General features: G+C 43.0%; 1 protein-coding gene across 2 annotated transcripts in view; it reads left to right on the forward strand.

Annotated features, from left to right (window-relative positions):
• The first annotated feature begins 11,741 nt into the window (after positions 1 to 11,741).
• The window catches only part of XDH (xanthine dehydrogenase), a 60,713-nt gene continuing 51,567 nt past the window's right edge, over positions 11,742 to 20,887 (forward strand). The window contains exons 1-3 of one of the 2 annotated variants that reach the window (XM_060169259.1): positions 11,742 to 11,783; positions 17,022 to 17,079; positions 19,945 to 20,041. In XM_060169259.1, the coding sequence (XP_060025242.1) occupies positions 11,742 to 11,783; positions 17,022 to 17,079; positions 19,945 to 20,041 (197 nt within the window). Of the gene's footprint in view, positions 11,784 to 17,021; positions 17,080 to 19,944; positions 20,042 to 20,070; positions 20,102 to 20,887 lie in introns of those variants that run through there. The other variant, XM_060169261.1, reaches the window with a different exon arrangement.

A 20,887-nucleotide genomic window follows, 5' to 3' on the forward strand; every position in this document is an offset into this window, starting at 1 on the left:
TGAAAGAAATGCTATTCAGTTGTTAAGAACTATTATTAGGACTGGTTAATAAACTAGACATCTGGGAGAACAAGGGAGGACTTAGGTGCTGGGCAGTGATGCTCTGAGAATATAGTGACATCTTTCATCTAGAATGGGCGTATGTAGGAGGGAAACCAGTCTTAGCTAAAAAAACAAAAACCCCAACAACTTAGTAAAAAATAATCTAAACAATGGAATATTTTGAAAGAAAAGTGATTTTTTTTCAAGTAAAGTTTGTTGTAAGTGAAGGAAGTGAACAGGGGATGCCTGTCAGACACAGAAACGATGCACATCTGGATTCAAAGAGAGGGAGTGAGCAGACCAGAGGCACTGCTGCACAGGCAGGTTTAGGGCTGGCAGTGAGACTTCTGAAGGGAGCTGGGGATCTGCCAGGGCAAAAGCTACCAGAGAATCAACTCAGAAGCAGCAAAGGCTCTACAGCTGTCGACCCAGCCCAGCGTAAGGCTTCAGAGAACACGCCAAAGCTTTCCTGAATAGCTCTTCCTCTTTTGCAGGGAGTGCTTGGCCCCAAGGGGGCTCACTCTTCCAGAAATAATGACTTGGCTCTTGGCAGCATTTTCTCTCTTCCTATCTTTTATGATTTCCTAACAGTGTTGTTCCAAGAGGAAGAGGTCTGTGTCCAGGAGGCCTCAGGGTTTATCTGACCTTTCTGTGGACTTTGGGACCTCACATGCCAATGCAGTGCATATTATAAACCAAGCAGTCCTTAGGGAAATGAAGGAAATTAATGTCATGTAAGTTATAGTTGGCCTATTTCAAGACCACGAAATCCCATTATTCAGCCCAAATCTGAGACTGCATCCCAACGTTGAAAGCATATACAGAAGGTCTTCAGCTTGGGGAAGACCTAATTTACAGCACCTTGAAAAACTGCAGAGAAAGACATGGTCACAAATATTCTTCTGAATTAGAAGTAATCATACTAAGTTAAAGTATCAATATGTCAGAGTTTTGTTAGATCTCAGTTTTATAGAAACTAGTTATTACAGACATAAAATCTGAATGACAACATAAGCCCTTATTGAAATGTTCCATAATAACAGTGGAATTTCTTCTCCAGATAAGAGAAGGAGGCTGATGATTGGCTGAGTGGGAAGTAAATCAATCCTTACAATCAGTTCTCTGTATCCATTGGTTTCAACTCCACAGATACAACCAACCAAGGGCAGGACATTTGATCCACGATTGGTTGAATCCGCATATGCTAAACTGTGATTAGGGATATGAAGAGCCGACTGTATTCATTGTACTCTAGCCATTTTACATAAGAGACTTGAGAATCTGTGGATTTTGGTATCTGGAACCAACCCACCACGGATACTTTGGGACAAAAGTGTATGTTGAGTATTTACTATGGGCAAAACATCTAACCTCTGCCTCATTTAATTCTTACTAGTGTGGATTCCTACACAGCTGGTATAGTTAGCCCCATTTCGTAGATAAGGATATTGAAGCCAAGAGAGTGATTTTTGCCAAAGGTCACACAGAACTGGTGGAGCTAATATTCAAGTTGTCTACCTAACCCCAAACCTGAGCTCTTTACTCAGCCTTCCCCCTTTACCTTGAGAGTGTCCTGGTGTTTTGGTTAGAGACTGGCTAGGAGGAAGTGGAGGTCTTGTAAAGCTGGGTAGATCAGTGAATAGGGGAAACTCCTCTCCATCACAGAGGTGTGGGCACTGTTGGGAGAATTGACCCGTTATAAAAAACCTACCCAAGCTTCACTCCTCTACCTCTCCCAAACTCCTTCCTTCTTATTCCTTTTAAGGCAGGATTTCTCCATTGACATTTTGGACCAGATAATTTTTGTTTATAGGAGGCTGTTCTATGCATTGTAAGGTGTTTAGTAGCATCCTTGGCCTCTATCAATTAAATACCAGTAGGAACTTTCCCCAGTCATGTCAATAAAACTGATGGAAGAAATGTTCACATATTGAGGTATGGGGAAGTAATTCTGGCTTATATATGATTTAACTTAAACTTTATGCTAACTAGAACAGCCTGTTTTGTGACCTGTTAAACTACATTATACATATGCTTTAACCATTGAAGAAAAGAGTGCACTGACCAGAAGTAAAAATGTCTATTTTAAAGATAAAGATTAAATGCCTCCATTCCTGAGACACCAGTGCTAGTACACTTCAATGACAAGGATCCTTTCCCAGGCGCCAAGGCTGTACTGACTTTTGGTGTACATGCTGATCTGTCATCTTTGAAATCTTGAAATAATGTACTCTTGTCATGTTTGATGTTCTTTGTTCTGACAGGACATAAAACTGTGCTGAAAACCATGCTTCTCAGGATCAGTTCCTCAAAGCAATCTGAGAGTCTGAGGCTGTAGTCCTCAGTTTAACTCCAATAAAGCTCTCTTCTATTTGTATGGTAGATTGATTATTGATGATTTCTTTGACGTTACTTTGTGTAGTCAACAAGTTATCAGAAAAACCCACCTGAGGTCGCCTGGAGTCTACTCTGGACTCAGTGCCTAGCACAGACCCCTTGAGTCCCCACTGCCCTGGCTTAACAGAATTCTTCTGCTGCTTTGGTGAGTTCTTCCTGATATATGGACCTCTTTATGTTAAGTTTGACGTTCCTGTGACTTTTGTTCAAGTTGTCATCTTAAGCCTTGAAGTTTTATTGTGGAACCGGTACAATTCCTAGGTAGAAAGGACCTAGGAGGAATCCCTAGGCAGGAAAAGCCTAGAAGAAATTTTTGTTATATTTCCTAGGTGAAAAGGACCTAGGGAGAATTCCTAAGCAAGAAAAGCCCAGAAGAAACTTTGGAGTGCTTTCCTAGGCAGGGACCTAGAGGTGATCTCTTACCCAGGAACCTAGAGGGAATTCCTAGGCAGGAAAAACCTAGAAGGAAATTTAGAGTTAAAAGTTTTGGCTGACCTCTTTTTCAAATTTGGCTTAAATTGGAAAGATTTGTATGTATATATTATGAAAAAGCTGTTTGAGAGCAAAATGAGAGACTGAGTCCATTCAGCTCTCAAAAGAAGGGACGCTAGTTCCTTGCAGACCAGAGGCATTCTCAGGCAACTGACAACCTAGAGGAAGTGTCTGAGAAATGATCGTCATAACGAGTAGTGGTCCCACAGGGAACCCCATCGTGACACTTTATGTAGTTTATAGCTGTCCTGGGGATGCACGTAAGAATTTGTCATTCGGTGCTCTGAACCCGCACAGTGGTTTTAGACAGCTGGCTGGAGAAACCGAGACACAAAAGAGCTGAACTGACTTGAGGGCAACACCTTGATGAGCTAAGCTCACAAGTAGCACACTTCTTTTTTTTTTTTTTTAAGTTTCAGTTAAAGTTAAAAATTTCTGCCAAGCCAAAACCTCCCTTACTCTACTTTCCCTTGTCCTATAAAAAGCCTGATCCTACTTCAGTGCCGGAATCATCTGGTCTTCCAGTAGCCTCGATGCTCACCCGCTGAATAAAGCCTTTAACAAATTTTATTCTGTCATGCAAGTCATTTTGTTTTGACAACTAACACATTCACTTTAGACTTTCATTTATCTTTTCTCTCTAGAGTCATATTTTCTTCTTTTTATTATTTCTGCTGTTTCATTCTGATTTATAAAAAACTTTTATTCTTCCTTGCCTTCCTCTGCATTTTTTACTTGAATATTTTTTAGATTTTATTTTGCAAATTATACATATTATTCTTTTTATTTTTTTATGCAGTTTTAATATTTTAACAAGCATTCTAACTTGAAATATAGAGTTTATCAACACCCCTAATAATACAAAGATTTAGAGCTTTGTAGTTGCAATCACTTTAAAAAATTTGCATTACTAATTTATTATTTATATTTATGTTGTTTTGCTTAAACCCACAATTAGATATCAGTGTTGGTGTTTTTGTTATTATTGTTAAATAAAATTAATTATTGCTTGTATTGTGTATTTTTTCATGACATATTTTCTAATATTTCAAATTTCCATCCAGTTAATCCTCCTTCCTTCCTTCCCTCCTTCCTTCCTTCCTTCCTTCCTTCCTTCCTTCCTTCCTTCCTTCCTTCCTTTCTTTCTTTCTTTCTTTCTTTCTTTCCTTCTTTCTTTCTTTCTTTCTTGTGAGTTGTATAATAGAAAACTGAAATTAGTCACATTTATTGATAACAGTAGAGTCTATCATAAAACCATAATTGTGAGTTACTGAAATAGGGGGAAATTGAGACCATTGGAGTACACAAAGTCTAGAAATTTAGATGCCAGTATGTTGGAGAAATCGTCTAAATGAGTTATAAAAATCACCAAGAATTACAACTGGGATAGCATTGGAAAAAGTGACAATAATCTAGTTGCTAAGACAGTCAAGGAAAAATGACCAGAGTTTGGCAGATGAATATTACAAGGCAAGGTAGCAGTCAGTATGACCTAATGTACTGTCATAGCATTCTTTTTTTTTAAAAACATCTTTATTGGAGTATAATTGTTTTACAATGCTGTGTTAGCTTCTGCTGTATAACAAAGTGAATCAGCTATATGTATACATATATCCCCATATCCCCTGCCCCTTGCACCTCCCTCCCACCCTCCCTATCCCACCCCTCTAGGTGGTCACAGAGCACCGAGCTGACCTCCCTGTGATATGCAGCTGCTTCCCACTAGCTATTTATTTTACATTTGGTAGTGTATATATGTCAATGCTACTCTATCACTTCGTCCCAGCTTACCTGTCCCCATACTCATGTCCTCAAGTCCATTCTCTACATCTGTGTCTTTATTCCTGTCCTGCCCCTAGGTTCATCAGAACCAATTTTTTTTTTTAGATTCCATATATATGTGTTACCATATGGTATTTGTTTTTCTCTTTCTGACTTACTTCACTCTGTATGACAGACTCTATGTCCATCCACCTCACTACAAATAACTCAATTTCATTTCTTTTTCTGGCTGAGTAGTATTCCATTGTATATATGTGCCACATCTTCTTTATCCATTCATCTGTGGATCGGCACCTAGGCTGCTTCCATGTCCTGGCTATCGTAAATAGCGCTGCAATGAACATTGTGGTACATGACTCTTTTTGAATTATGGTTTTCTCAGGGTATATGCCCAGTAGTGGGATTGCTGGGTTATATGGTGAGGAAACACAAGCTTTAAATGACACATTAAACAATTTGAACTTAATTGATATTTGTAGGACAATCCATCCAAAAACAACAGAATATGCTTTCTTCTCAAGTGCTCATGGAACATTCTGCAGGATAGATCGTATCTTAGGTCACAAATCAAGTCTTGGTAAATTTAAGAAAATTGAAATCATATCAAGTATCTTTTCCGACCACAATGCTATATGAGACTAGGTATCAATTACAGGAAAAAAAAAACTGTAAAAAATACAAACACAAGCAGTGGTTGGGAGTCCGCCTGCCAATGCAGGGGAGGTGGGTTCGTGCCCCGGTCCGGGAAGATCCCACATGCCGCGGAGCGGCTGGGCCCGTGAGCCATGGCCGCTGAGCCTGCGCGTCCGGAGTCTGTGCTCCGCAACGGGAGAGGCCACAACAGTGAGAGGCCTGTGTACCGCCAAAAAAAAAAAGTGATTTTGTCCTGAATCTGGTTATTTCTAAATGGGAAAGAAAATAAGAGACAAATTTGGATGTAGAAAGTTGTGGGAGGTTTGTGGAAAAGGCACCCTGAGAAAAGTGGTGGTCAGGACTGGCTGAGATTGAATTTAAAGGTAAGCTGCTGCAAAACTAGCATTTGGTTCCTTCCCTGTTAGGAGGACAAAGTTTTCTTGGAATATTGATCTGTTTTGATAACGGATTGTAAAACTTTCTTTACATTTTAAGCAATCTGTTGTCTTTCTGTATTTGCCTTTGAAATATTTTATTGTCACTTTGGCTAAGTGAATGACTAAACATTTTTTTCACAGTGACTTATTTGACTGTTTTAAAAACCTTTTTGATATCTTTGAAAAACTTTCCCAAACTCAAATTCTAAATGAAGTCTTTTGGTTTAGAACTAACTTTGAGATATTTTTCTTTCCTTATAAAAAGAGAGATATTAAATTAATTAGGCATGTTGTCATGGGAAGCACTGTCAATAAATAAAATATTCAGCTTTCTTTATGTAACAATAAAAAGTAATATTCAGCTTTCTTTAAGTAGTGTCCATACATATGGATACTACATATGCATTGTAAGTGTTCCAGAAATTATGTGAAATTCCTGGAAGTCTTATATGTCCTGACATAAAATGTTATCTGTCATCAAAATTGGGACTCACACTAAAGGGACTGAACTCAAGTATAAGGGGAATGCCCAGCAGACTTTCATGCAAAGGCAACAACAACAGATTATGGCATGTATAAAGTCCATTCTACTTCTGCAGAAAATTAACCCCTCATTGTCAGACTTTTGCCATCCTGATGTCCTTGTAACATGGCAACAGTCTGCTCCTAAATCAGAGGAGTTGAGATGTGTAAGGAATAGCTGTAAATTAAATAGTTGGGCCTTGGGAAACCCAAGATGACTGCTTGGCTCTTCCTGGATCCCTGGCAAACTCCATTTTTCATTTGATGGGTTAAAGCCTTCCCTTACTGCAAGGCTGGTGCCCTCACAATGACAATGAAACTGTTAGAAAATGTTTTCTACTTGGGGTATACCTTCCACAGTCTCCAGTGATCAATGCACCCACTTTCCTGTGTAAATTGTAGGAGCCTTAACAAAAACCTTGCAAACTTCTTGAAATTATCACTGACACTATTGCCTTCAATCATCAGGCAAGATCAACAGAACTAAAGGAAATATTGGACTCAAGAAGAATAAGAATTAGTTATATGGGATTGAATGAACTGATAAATATAATGGTAATTTTAGTGATTTTTTTTGTCTGAACTATTACTGGCCTTTCATCTTTATTTTCCAGATATAAGGAAACATTTCCTGTAAGCTAATTATGACTTACACCAATTTGGTAAATTATACCTTTGTAATCAGAGTTAAAACCTTTACCTTTTCTCCCTTCCTGATCCCACCAGAATTTGGAAACTCTTAATTAGTGAGTATTCTTATTTTCATGGCAATGCAATTATTTGCATGAGTTCAATAAGAATTTGTTCTCCTTATAACAAGACGCAGTTGGAAACACTGGCAATATTACTATGGCTTTGACCGAAATGTCACATTTGGGAATATACATAAAATAAAGTATGGCTAGATAGTTTTAAAGAACTAAGGTAGACTTTATGGAACCATATAGCCCCTTGAAAAAACAAGCTGGTACCTTACTTACCGGGTTCCCAGCAACCTTACCAGGTGATTAAGGAGGGCCACTTCCTGGCACTTGCAGGAACCTCAAGATATTTTGGATCTTGAGAAGAGAGAAATCCTACCAAACCTGTAGGTATTACAGGCAGAATCTGATGGCAAGTCCTTGGCATGACTTTCCTGGCCTTAAGAAGCCTGTTGAAAGTTCCATTTGGATTCCTTATGAGAAGGTCCAATGAAGTCAAACTTCAAGGAGTCCATATGATCAATTACACTTATGTTAATAGTCAGGCCAAGTTTATTGAAACCAGACTTATTTTGTAAACAGATTAGTCTTAATTTGGCTATATTTTGTAGAGATATGGATAATTTTAGAGGGAAAAAATTGTTTCATTAATATACCTTCATGTATATTAAGTTCTCATGATGTTAATTATCATTGAGATTTGATATTTATTGCTTAAGACTCATTTCCTAGATGGCTCCTTGTTTCTATGTTACATTATTGTGAAGTTTCACTGAATTATTTAGAAGACATTCTAAGCTTGGTTCTGAAGCTTACCTCAATAATCTATCTTTGGATAAAGATCAGATGCCCCATAACCTGCAATGTGTACAATCTCTGCAGGAGATTATGCACATTGGAAAAGAAATCAAACAAAAGATTCTTTGAAGCCATGTTGTAAAATAATGATACCTGATAATACCTTATCAGGTATTATCTACTAATCCATGTGCTCTCAAATTAAAGGGCATAGACTCATGGATTCACATCTCTCATTTAAAAAAGTCCCCTCCACCCAAGTGAACTTTAACACCTATTCCTGACCTGGCTTTCACTGACTGAGGCAAGTACCATCAAGCCAAGATGAGAAGAAGACATCAGTGGTAGACAACGGACCCAAGAATCTGGACCAAGCCTGTAAGACTCACTCTATCAACAGTTCAATTGAACTGTTTACCAAATGTTTATCTCTCTATCAAATTGAAAATTATTGTTTTATTTCTAGCTATGCTTTTGCACCAATGTTCAGGATGAAAAGAACATTGTGTAGTAAAGTTGTCACAGTGTATAGTTACTGAGGGCAATTTAACACATTGTTGGATCTGTCGTCAAATTCCTCAGTGAATACAAGACTGATTTAGGCCCCTCTTAATACCTGGCACTGACTTTTCTGATGTTCCAAACATTACCACTCATCTAGAATGACCTCTCTCTGGCCTAACATTTCAGGTTCAAATTCTTCAACATATTAATGTGTCCATCCCTTGTCTGATACTGTCCTCAGTCTTTAGAGACCAGATACAACATACTCTAGGACTGCTTCACTTTGTTCCTTACTTAATTAACAGATGCCTTAAAGAGAAAAACACGAGTAAATTATGCCAGCTACTCTTAAATGTCAAATGCCATACAGATAGCTTTTGGAAAAGCTGCAAGAAAAATGATCCGTGGTTTAATATTATGTTAAGAAAACTTCCAATTAACAAGGCTATCATTGAGACTGCTTGTGCTCCCCCAGGTTTTATCTTTGCATGTGGTATTAGAATTGACCCACTTTCCCAGAGATGGGCACATAAATGTCTTAATAGCTGGCAAATAGAATCATTATGTTTACTGGTACATTATGCTACCCCATTGTTTCTATATAAGGCAATAGATGAACCTCCTTTCTCTGTTCATTACAGAGTCAAGAGATCCATTTTAGCAGGATACCAAGACACCTGGTGGGGAAGTCTTTTGGGAATCTCGATTCGTAGTGCAGGAGTATATGTAAGCAGAGAGATGATCAGAAATCTATCAGTCACCATTGGTCAGATAGCTGAGGACACTGCAAAAAGCACTGCAGCACAACAGACATCCCTAAACTCCTCAGCCCAAGTAGTATTTGATAACAAGGCTGCCTTAGATTTTCTGCTGGCTTAACAAGAGTTGCTGTGCTATTGCTCACATTACTTGTTGCACTTATATCAACACCTGTGGAAAAGTAGGCATACACTTAGAAAAAAAATTCCCAAAAGGCAAAAAGGCTAAAAGATGTATGGGAAACTAACCCTTTAAATAATCTCTTTGGTCAGCTTCCCTCAGTAATAGGCCTTTTTTCCCCTGATTTGCTTTATAGATGATTGTCACTGTTGTAGTGTGTATTATTATTCTTTTCCTAGCTCTCAAGGTACTCATGACACGTATCACTGTTTGCTCTAAGTTGACTGCCCCAAACACAAGTATAAAGTTTGTGCAACAATTTGATATAATTGATAATATACCCTGTGTTTATCCATCATCATATACCTCTGTGTTTACTTTGGTTGATTAATTAATTACTCCCCAATGAGAATAATTAGGCAACTCTTTTCCTAGAAAAAAGAGGAAGTCCTAGCACCGAGGGACATGTTGGACAGGCAGCAACCACTCTGGCATCAAGGGACAAATACTTTGGTCATCACTGCTTTCTTTTGAAAGATTTTATTCAATCAAAAGAAATGATGGAAGAAATTTTCACATATTGGGGTATGGGGAAGTCATTCTGGCATATACATGATTTCACTTTATGCTAACTAGAACAGCCTGTTTTGTGACCTATTAAATATACGTTGTACACCTGCTTTAACTGATAAAGAAAAGGCTGCATTGACCAGAAGTAAAACTGTCCAGTTTAAAGATAAGTAGTAAATGCCTCCCTTCCTGGGACACCGGTGCTGGTGCTCCTTTCATGATAAGTCTCCTTTCCCAGGTGCCAGGGCTTTACTGATCTGTCAGTAAATGTGCTGTGTTATGTGCTGATCTGTCTTTTCTGAAACCATGAAGGGATGTACTCTTGTCATGTTAGATGCTCTTTTTTCTGACAAGATATAAAACTGTTCTGAAAACCATGTTTCTCTGGAACTATCGGAGACACTGTCTCCTGGAGTGTAGTCCTCAGTTTGGCTCAACTAAAACTCTCTTCTATTATTATTATTATTAATTGATTATTGGTGATTTCTGTCAACAAGACATATCCCCAGACATTGCCAGAAAGGCTCCTGGGATGAAGACCCCCTTCCCCAGTTAAGAACCACTGTTTTATGCTGACCAATCATCTTAGTTTGCCTTGGACTGAAGGGTTTGCCAGGGATTTAGTATTAAAACCAAGACAGTTGGGGACAAATTGGGATGATTAGCCACCCTACGAGTGGAATTTCATCTCCTGCTTAAATAAAGTCTGTGTGAAGAGTGGCATCGTGTTGATAACATGGTGGCTGGCCTGGCAGTCTTCAGTTTCTCTAGATTATTTCTGTACCAAGCACATCTGCCCAATACTGCTTTCTTCCCCATTCATATCTTTCAAGGGGTGTAGGGGAAGTGACCTACTTCACAGAGGCTAGCCTCGTAGAAGACCAGAGAGAATGCTGGTGTGTGTGTGGGGGGGGGGAGGGGAGGGGGGGAGAGAGAGAGAGAAAGAGAGAGAGTGAGAGAGTGTTGGGAGGGGCAGTTGGCCGCTGGACTTTAGAGCTCATTGGTGCTGCCTGGGTGGGTGATATGCATGTGTGTTTATACCAGGAGTTAATGGAGACTGGATGGGGGAAGGTTTTCAGCTCTGTGTTAATTTGGCCTATGCCTATGAGATATGCACATTTTATTTGGTACACTATTTTGAAATATTTTTATGAGTTATTCTGACAATTTAATCAAGGGTGTTTCCCTGAGAGAAACAAAAGGAAAACCTCAAAAGTGGTTTGTTATCAGGATTATTTTTGCTGTGCTTTTGAGAATACGTTTGCAATAGTAATAAAAATTTTGGTTGTTTGCTTATTTACGAAGCACTTCCAAAAATACATCATTTGTCACTCAGCCTTTTGCTCTTGATGTCATTCATTTGCCCATTTACAGGATGAAAATAAGTGCGTTCTGAAAGTGATAAGAGACCTGCTGAGGTCAAATGCAAGATTTTGCGTCTGAATAACTGGACTCTGCCTCTTATGACTCCAGACCCCTCCAAGCTCTGGGAGAATGAGTCCTGCATGTAAGTGCTGAGTCTGGGTTGCTGTAAACCTAAATGGTAAAATGACAAGTGTAGACGCGGAGGGTGTGAATCACCTCTATTGCCGTGACTGTCACTATGACCGTGGCCCTTCCGCCTTCTCCGTCTTCAGCAAGTGGGAGGATGAAGCAGGTTCTGTGAGGGTGGTTCCTAAGACCCACAGTCGTCTGGCACCAGCATCCTCCTTGCTGATATCTGCCTGTGTCTTCCTCTGTGCTCTTCGGCACAGGTGTTGGGGGTGTGATTTGCTGTGTGTGATTGTATTTTCCTTGATTATGTAAACGGGTGTCTTTTGCCAAGAACTCGCCATGCCCCGAAGCTCTGAGCTTGGTCCCTCCCATCGGCTGACTTCATTTCATTTTTTTGGGAGGCGTATTTTTCAAGTTGCAGAGCAGTAATAACTGGCAGTGCCTCTTGGGCATAAGGTACCTGGAGTTCAGGGACCCCCAACCCGTGACAATGACAGCAGATGAGTTGGTTTTCTTTGTGAATGGCAAAAAGGTAAGCAGAAGCTGACCCTTTCTCTGGTTTCCCTGATCCCCGGGAGGGATGTGTGTCCTCCGGAAAAGACCTGTTCTTGTTCTCTCTCTTTTGTGTTCTCCCTTATTTGTTCGCCATCTCTCTTTCTCTCTTCCTTCAAAGCTGTCGCTGCATTTGGGGTAACACTGGGGAAAGAAGACCTTCTCAGGGTTAGAACACAGTCAAGATACTCACAGGGTAAAGCAGTGATGGGGAGGGAAGCGAGAAGAAAGGCGTCTGTGAGCTCACCCATGCTCCTTGCCACCTCTTCGCGGTAATAGAGACACTGGCAGGAAGCTGAGAAAGGTGGGCAGGGTTCTAGGTGAGATTGGAGGTCACCTCCATTTCTGTGTTTAATCAAATGTATCCTAAGGCTTTTGTTGCTTTCTTTACTGAGAAAAGGAGCAGGAATGTGTTTTCTTGCTAATCTCAGGGTATAAGATGTACACAGCTTTTTTTTTTTTTTTTTTTTTTTTTTGCGGTACGCGGGCCTCTCACCTCCGCGGCATGTGGGATCCTCCTGGACCGGGGCACGAACCCGCGTCCCCTGCATCAGCAGGGGGACTCCCAACCACTGCGCCACCAGGGAAGCCCTCAGATGTACACAGCTTTGATTCTGATATTTCATCTGTGTAAATGTTAACAGCTAAGTTGTGTGAGGACATATACTGACATCTTGTGGCAAGCCACAATTTTTATTTCTTAAAGGGCACGCTTTTCTCCCCCCCCCACACTTAGTTATACATATACATATTGCAAACCTCTTACTTTGATAAAAATTGCTCACTTGGATTAACTTCATTGCTGCACAGGGACCTAGGGAAGGTGGGGATGGTAGGGCAGAGGGCGGTCTTATGATAAGGGTACCAGTCCTTGCAGCACCGGAAGGGTGAGCATCTTTGCGGATCTTAATGCAGGTGCAGGGAGAAGAGGGGGCAAGCACATCACCTTGTCTCCACTGTCCACTTGCTCTCCCTACGCGGGTGTTGAGGTGCTTGCATCTGCTTCAGCTCTCTTGTTGGAAAGGAAAGCGACAGTGAAAGGGTAGCATTGGCTGCATTGTGAATGGCCGTGTGCACAGCATGAGTGATGATTATACCCCATCGTCAGAGCAATTTTATTTGTTTTGCAGCATTGGCAATTTTGAGTTGAGAAACTGGGTGACTTTGGAGGCAATTTTCAAGAACTAAAATGCATCTAGTGCTTAAATTGTCAGGATATATTTGGGTGAGTAGCAGGGGAATTCCATGAGCCGCCACAATGTCAGTGCTCCCAGGACTGTTGAATTCAGTTTGAGTGGTATCACTGGGTGGCCCTGGGAACTGGGGTCAGCTGTGCTCTTCCAGGTGCAGAGCTGTCTCTCTGTGCCGACTTCTTTTCAGGATTGGTCTCTGGTAGCAAACTAAGAGGCAGGGCAAATCTTCCTTGTTGGTGGCTGTTAGACTTGCAGCCAAGAATTCCAACGACTTTGTCACATTCAGCAATTGCATTGTAGAGATTTAAGAAACAGTCGTTGAATTGGCTTTCTCGATCCATTACTTACACAGTGGCATCTTCATGGCATTTTTCTAAGCAATTTTTATATTGGGTGAGCAAACGGATTCAGTGACTTCCAAGGCACAGTCTCACTCTAAGGTTTGATTATTTATTAAGCCATCAGTTCAGGTGTGACGGTACAAGCTTCTGTTCTTCTTTGGGGACGGTTTGCTATGATGCACCGGATCTAGAAGCGAGCATTTCAAGGTGAATCTGGTTTGGTGAAAATTGTTTCCCCATGTATTTTATTTTCACCTTAGGAAAGCAATTTAAAATTTGTAGATAGTATCATTACATCAAACCCTACTATCTCTTTTTTTTTTTTTTTTTTTGCGGTACGCGGGCCTCTCACTGTGGTGGCCTCTCCCGTTGCGGAGCACAGGCTCCGGACGCGCAGGCTCAGCGGCCATGGCTCACGGGCCCAGCCGCTCCGCGGCACGTGGGATCTTCCTGGACCGGGGCACGAACCCGTGTCCCCTGCATCGGCAGGCGGACTCCCAACCACTGTGCCACCAGGGAAGCCCAAACCCTACTATCTCTTGAAGCTTCTACTACTACAGGTTTCTGTGATCAATGTCAGTGCTTTTAATTTTATAAACACGCAGACTTTTGAGAATCTGCTGGAAAGGTGGTGAGGCAATGCAAGGAGGGATGAGGTGAAAGCAGCGCTATAAAAACTAGACCAAGCGAGGGAATTCCCAGTCAAATAAAGACAGCTGTAAGTTTCTTCCTAATTCTATTCCCGAGATATTCTAGATCTTTTGTTACCAGATATTGTGCAAGGAGGTTACCAAAGAAGCTGTTGGTACTTAGTGACTCACTCTTAAATATGAGCTTCCTACTCTCCCTGTTTCAGACCACTGTCCAGGATTCTGTCTTCACTCACTGTGGTCCTGGAGAGGGTGTAAGATGTCAATGATCGGGCTTCCCTGGTGGCGCATTGGTTCAGAGTCCGCCTGCCGATGCAGGGGACCCGGGTTCGTGCCCCGGTCTGGGAGGATCCCACATGCCGCGGAGCGGCTGGGCCGATGAGCCATGGCCGCTGAGCCTGCGCGTCCGGAGCCTGTGCTCCGCAACGGGAGAGGCCACAGCAGTGAGAGGCCCGCATACCACAAAAAAAAAAAAGATGTCAATGATCAAATATCTCGAGGGCCTTCTGTGGTGGTGACAGGTCTTGGTGACAATGGTTTCCACATGTGATCTAGAGTCAGAGTCGAAGGGAAAGAGCTGCCCAGGATTTTGGTATCACCGTAGTGACCATCCTCTTGGAGGACAGGATTCTTGTTTTTCTGAACAGTCACTCTCTGGTTAGTGGAGATGGTGGCCCCTAGAGGTGTCTGGGAAGATTCGGCGTGTAGGGTGCAGTTGAAGGTGTCCAGGAGTGACCCCCACGAGAAGCAGCAGTCAGTGAGGAGGCAACAGTCACTCACTCACCCACCCACCTACCCATGTCGTCAACATTTACAAGCTCCTCTGAGGCCTGAGCCTATGGGACACATATGTACTGGAGGAATACAATCTCTAAGACCAGGCAGTTACCATTCAGGAGTTTATGAACTAGTTGGCAAAGTGGATTGTGATTAGGTAAGGTACCATATTCCAAAATGTATTTCAAAGAAAAGTATCCCCACCAGATACTCTTCTTAGCTATTCCTAGACCACTTTGTATAGTGTTGGCACGTAGTAGGTGCCCAATGAATGTGGACAGAATGAATGGATGAATATTAAAACCCTGAGAAACCCTCCACTAAAGAAACGTATTTTTCAGACTTTGTACTTTAAAGGTATTTTAAATTTACAAGGAGTTCAAGGAAGGTTGGACCACTTGTGGCTGGGGTGATAGGGACGTGTTTGGGGTCTTCTAATAAGTCAAGATGCAGGTGAAAGAGGAATGGAATGGCCAAAGGCACAGGAGTTAAAAGGTTTAAGTTGTATTTTCCCTGGAGTATGAAGACCAGCTTGGCAGGGAAGCAGGAGGGGAACAGGCTGAAAATGAAGACTGGGGACACATTGAAAAGGGTCTTGAAAGACAGCCTAAGGAACTTGGATGCTACCTTGAATATGTGGGAGGTCACTGAAGGCACTGAGCAGAGAACTGATGGGATGTGATAAAAGGAGAGCAGCAGGGCAGGAGGAAGGGGAGGCAGGAACCTCTTGGTAAGCTAAGAGGACCTTATTGCCATCTTTGAGAAAGGTAATAAAGACTTTTATTTTGTGCATTTATGATTTAATTTCCAAGAGAAAAGAAACAACTCCTTGTGTGAAATTTATAACCAGGAAAATTTGAACAAGCTGTACCTGTGGGGTGTAATCATAAAAGAAAATTAATTTTATCTTCCACTTTCCTTTCAACTTTATTCAAGGGTAAATTTTGGTAGTTTCATGACCTTCTGGATTACTCTTAGTGAACAAAAAATCCTATGGGCAATTATAAGTTGCCAAAAACAGTTTCATTTCAGGACAAAGAGGAGAGGGTAGTGAGAAAGTTCTTATTTATTAGGTGCTGGTGTAGGATGGCTTCCCGCTGCTGGGAACCTTCAACTGCAAGTCTCATGACATGGTGTAGGGGGCTGTTTTCTCAGTCTGGCTGTTCTCCCTCAGACTCCAGTTTTGGGAGGTCCACTCCACACAGACTCTGATGGAGGTCCCATCACCTCCTGTAGTCAGTCTTCCAGGAATGATTTAAACACCTCCAAGCAAGTTCTCTCTCTCACATATGGCCTGTGCTGGGTCCATGGCACAACAATTTCACATCCTTTGCTCTTCCAAACTCTGGAAGTGCACATCAATCCTTACACTACAATTCTTCCTCAGCTTGTCTGGTAAGACCTTTTCTATCTTTTAGCTAAGCCAGACCACCATATGCCCTGCAGCATGTGAGCTTTACATGTAGGGCTATAGAAGCCCCTCATGAAGTTGGAGGTGTGAGGCAGATACCTCCTCCTCCTACTTTAGGAAGATGTGAGAATCATAGTGCAGGTCTCTCTAAAGAAACTCTTATCACACATTCTCTCCCCTTAAGCATCCCAATCACCCGACCCTGTTAGGCGTGATGATGCATGAGGAGAAGTGAAACAGGTTTTCATAGATTTCCTTTGATGATTTGCATCTGAAACTAGCACCACACCTCATGGACAAACTTTCTGCCTTATTGAACATTCTGTTTGTGGGCCTTTGGTTTGAGATTTCTCCTCCATTTCTAACCTGTGTTAGTGCTGTTGACTGTGATGACCCAACGCACACCACACTCTGTTATGAGCACAGGCCAGCAGACTGGCCATCCACCGCCTGAGTGTCCACCCTCCAGGATGCAAAGCCAGAGGTCTGCATGCCACCGCTCCCAGCTGTCCCTGGCGTTCACAAATGTGCTCCAGCAGCTGGAAATGAAATGACTTGTTCAATTTGAAGGGAACTTTGCCTTGGTCAGCCCAGCACGGCCAGCGCTGTACCTAAGTGCTCTGTGGTGGGTCCAGAGCTGAGCACTAATGCAGAATTTTACAATTGCAGCATGTCCGCAGGTACACGATTTGGCTTGCAGCTGATATGCTCATCTTATAGAATTAAGAAAAACACCTTCGTTTTCATGATATATGTAGCACATCTCCATTAACTCTACAAATTCTTGGGTGAGACGATGACTAAGTATACCTCTGATAGAGTTTTCTTTGGTGTTTGCTTTTATAGGTGGTGGAGAAAAATGCAGATCCAGAAACAACCCTTTTGGCCTACCTGAGAAGAAAATGTATCCTGACTTTGGAGCAGGGGCAAGGGAGAGGGGGCACTTGGGGACTCGTTCTCTGGGCCTTACCCCATTTGCTAGTGACTGGTCTGGAGACCGTGAAGTGCAGAGGAAAGAGCACTGGGTTAGGGCTCTGGACCCCTGTGTCTTAGTTGCAACTCTGCCACTTGCCAGCTGTGTGACCTTGGGAAGTCATTTGAGGCTGGTGGGTCTGAAATTCTCAGCTGCCGAGTAAGAATATGGTTCTTGATGCTCTTCAAGTCTCCTGCATTTACGGTTCTACCCTGGGCCTGTAAAACAAGCAGCTCCAAGAGACCCTCCTTAGCTCTGGCAAGCTTCATGGTCATTCCCCTCCCCCCACCCCCAGGAGGAGCAGAGCCTGCCTCAGCAGACCTTTGTTAATACATAAATGGGCTTCCCAGGCAGGGTTTCTAGCTCTGCGAAGGTGGAGAGAAAGTCAGGGGAAGGGGTATTTTTTAGGGAAAATGATGCCTGAGGTGGAATCATGTAGAGGCACCATCCACTGTAGGAATGGCAGGCACTGGGAAGCATGGGGTGGGGGACTCCTGAGCAGGGTTGGGGTACTGCTCTGCTCCCAAGATCCCCCATCCCTTTTGTCCTTTCCTAGTAGGAAAGTATTCTGAGGCCCTGGAACAATACCAGCAGTAAAGCTAGAATAGGAGCTAACATTAATGGGCACTGACTACATATGGGTGGAGTTCAAGGTGATTTATGTAGGCTATCTCACTGATTCACAGCGATCCCTTTAACAGAGGAGGAAGCGAGGCTGGATGTGTTAAGGGATACACCTCCCCCTCGTGTGTTCTGGGCAAATGCTGGCAGACCTGGACTGAAGCCGGGAGCCATGCTCTGAACTTCCCACCCACACTGGAAACTCTCTAGGGGTCTGTTGTAGAATGATACTCATCCTGACCTCTGTCTATAAACCCTTGTGGCTCCCAGAGGCAGGGACGTCTGGTGGCTCCTTGCAGTGACATACTTTGGAACAACAAAGGATCGTTTCAGCACCCTCAGAAGCCAGCCTGGAATCCATGGCCTTGCCTCTGGTTCTTTCACCTCCTATCAGATAGTGGCTGGCTCTAGTGTACTTTGTCCTGGATTTTTGACCTGGTGGGGGCAGGTCTGGAGGTTCACAGCACATGGACCTGATGGCGTTTTTTGTAGACCTGGAGTCACTCAGTGGCATCAGGGGACTGCATGGGACTCCATTTCCAGCCCATCTACCTGGGTGGTCTGGAAAGAGAGGCTCACTCTTAGAGATTGTTGACATCAATTTTAGACTTCTAGTACAGTTTTGAAGACCTGACAGCCTCAGAAATTCCTGATCATAGCAGTTGGCTGGTTTAAAGGCCAAATCTCAAATGAACTCCAAACCTGAAAGTTGGCATGTAAATATGAAGTCCTGGTGGCTTACTGCTGCCTGTGTTGAGAGTTGATCTGTGGGAGTTCCAGGCAAGAGAGAAGACACTAGCCTTGACTTCTACCCTGGCTTCCAGAAGGATGCCCAGGCTAGCAGAAGACCTCTAGACTTCTTTGGGCTGCTTCCATTCATCCTCACGTGCCCCTAGAGTGGTCTAAACTGCTGATCTCATACGTCCAGACTAGTGAAGAGAATAACTCGAGATCTAGAGATCCCTCCCCAGCTGTGCTTTAAAAGAAGCAGCAGCATGGTGGGCGAGGAGTCAGATGGCCGTGTTCCCTAACACTCAAGGTGACACAAGTGGCTGTCACCTTGCAGGGCACACATTACATCTTGGGTCTCAGTCTTCCTCCCTTCGTTCCTTCATTCCTTCCTTCCTTTCCTTCTTTCTTTCTCTCTTTCCCTCTCTCTCTCTCTCTCTTTCTCTCTCTCTGTCTTCCTTCCTCCCTCACTCCCTCCCTCTCTCTCTCTTTCTCTCTTTCTTTCTTTCACCAATTCCTGCCCTACCTGCTAACCACATTATTATGAAGATCAAACGGGTCCATGGGTATAGCTGCTTTCCAAGTAGAAGATGCTTTATCGTTGTTAGTTATTAATTTTATCTTGAAATTAGGGAAGTGACCAGGGATAATAGCCTCAGGTCCTTCCATCTTCAGTAGGAAGATAGATGGCCTGGAGGCCTGTGGGCCTGAGGGGAAAGCAGCGATGGAGCCTGTGTCCCCGGGAAAGAGGCCGCCATAACTGCTGTTCTCCAGAATAGCCTATTAGTTAGGCACTTTGCAAGCGCAAAGTATCGGAGATTTTGTCTCCCCCAATATATAAGAGGTGGCTGCAATATTGGTTTCTGACCTCAAAAATATCTTCATTTTAATTTCCATTCACATATCCTATGGGATGGATATTCAGAAGCCCCTGGTCCAGCCTTAATTTTGGTCCCTGGACTTCATCAATCCAGAAGGTTTGGCGGGGGGATGAGGGAAGCCGAACTCAGCAAGTCCCATGCTGGCTTGAATGGCTTCCTTGCATGACCAGCTGGGGTGATGTGAGGGCTGGCCCACATACTCAGTCTTTGAGGTGCCTGATTTACCTGCCCAGTGAGACCACAGGGTTGGGGGACTGTTAAGACCACACCTAGAAGACCTTGATCCCAAGAAAATCTCCAGGATTAGAGAGCAGTGGAACTCCAGTCCCAGGGGTTGACACATGGGTGCTAGTGCCTTTCCTTTTCTGTACAATGGAATTGGCCTCATTCCCTGATCCCGTCTGAGTGGGAGGCCGTGTGGGTCTGCTGCCTCCCAGGTTGAGGGGCCTGAGCCTGCGTGTGGACGAATGGCTCTTCACTCGAAGCTCAGTGCAGGCATTTCCCAGCAGCCCAACAAAGACTTTTTTTTCTCTGAGTTCATATTCTTTAACCCTTAACCATCCAGTGGGGCTGAGAGGGACAAAGCTGGGCTGCGGAGAAGGCGGCTGTGGGGCCTGCACGGTGATGCTTTCCAAGTATGATCGTCTCCAGGACAAGATCATGTATCCTTTGCCTGCTGGCTGATGGCCTTTGAGGACCGTGAAGCAGGGGTCAGCTTTTGAGTGAGTGTGCGTGTGCACGTATACATGTAAGCCCCTGTGTTTCTAAGTAGACCTTGGTCATGAAGAGGGACATTATAGAATGATGTCTTAGGAAGTATCTTCCTGGCTTATAAATATATATGGACAAGATTCTGAACTGCTGAAAAAAATCATCTTTTTAAAATTCAGACTTATATCACATCCCATGAAATCCTTCAGTAGGCCTCCATTGCCCCCAAATTAAAGTTCCATCTTTTTGTTCAACATGTGAGGTCCTTCAGTTTTCCCCATCTTTCCTCTCCAGTTTTCTTTCTCTTCACGGGTCCAGCACTCTGTTCATGCAGAAACAATTGTGAACTACCAATGCTCCATGCCCATTCATTTCTTGGTCTTTGCAGAAGCTGTTTCCCATCTTGAATGTCCTTTTCTCAAGGACTTCTCTACCTGGCTATCTCTTACTAGCACTTTAGGACTGGGCAAAATATCACCTCCTCTAGGAAGCCTTCCTTGACCTCCCAAGACTGGGTTAGGTGCCCCTTGTCTCTGCTGGTGCCATGGTGCCCTGTGCATAGCCCTCCTGAAACACTTACCGTAAAATATTTAAATTTCATCTTCACACTGGCTTCTGTTTTCCTGAATTGAAGGCAAGCTATTAGAAGACAGAGATTCCATCTTATTCACCTTTATTTCCTCAGCCCTCGGCAGGGTACCTGGCACTTGGTTGGCCTTCAGTAACTGATGTTGTCTGTATGAGTGAATGAGCGATGAATAAAGGGATAGATGTGGGGAAACTATTTCTAAGGGGTT

The sequence above is a fragment of the Lagenorhynchus albirostris genome, chromosome 13 (genome assembly GCF_949774975.1).
Source record: "Lagenorhynchus albirostris chromosome 13, mLagAlb1.1, whole genome shotgun sequence".
Lineage (NCBI taxonomy): Eukaryota > Metazoa > Chordata > Mammalia > Artiodactyla > Delphinidae > Lagenorhynchus > Lagenorhynchus albirostris.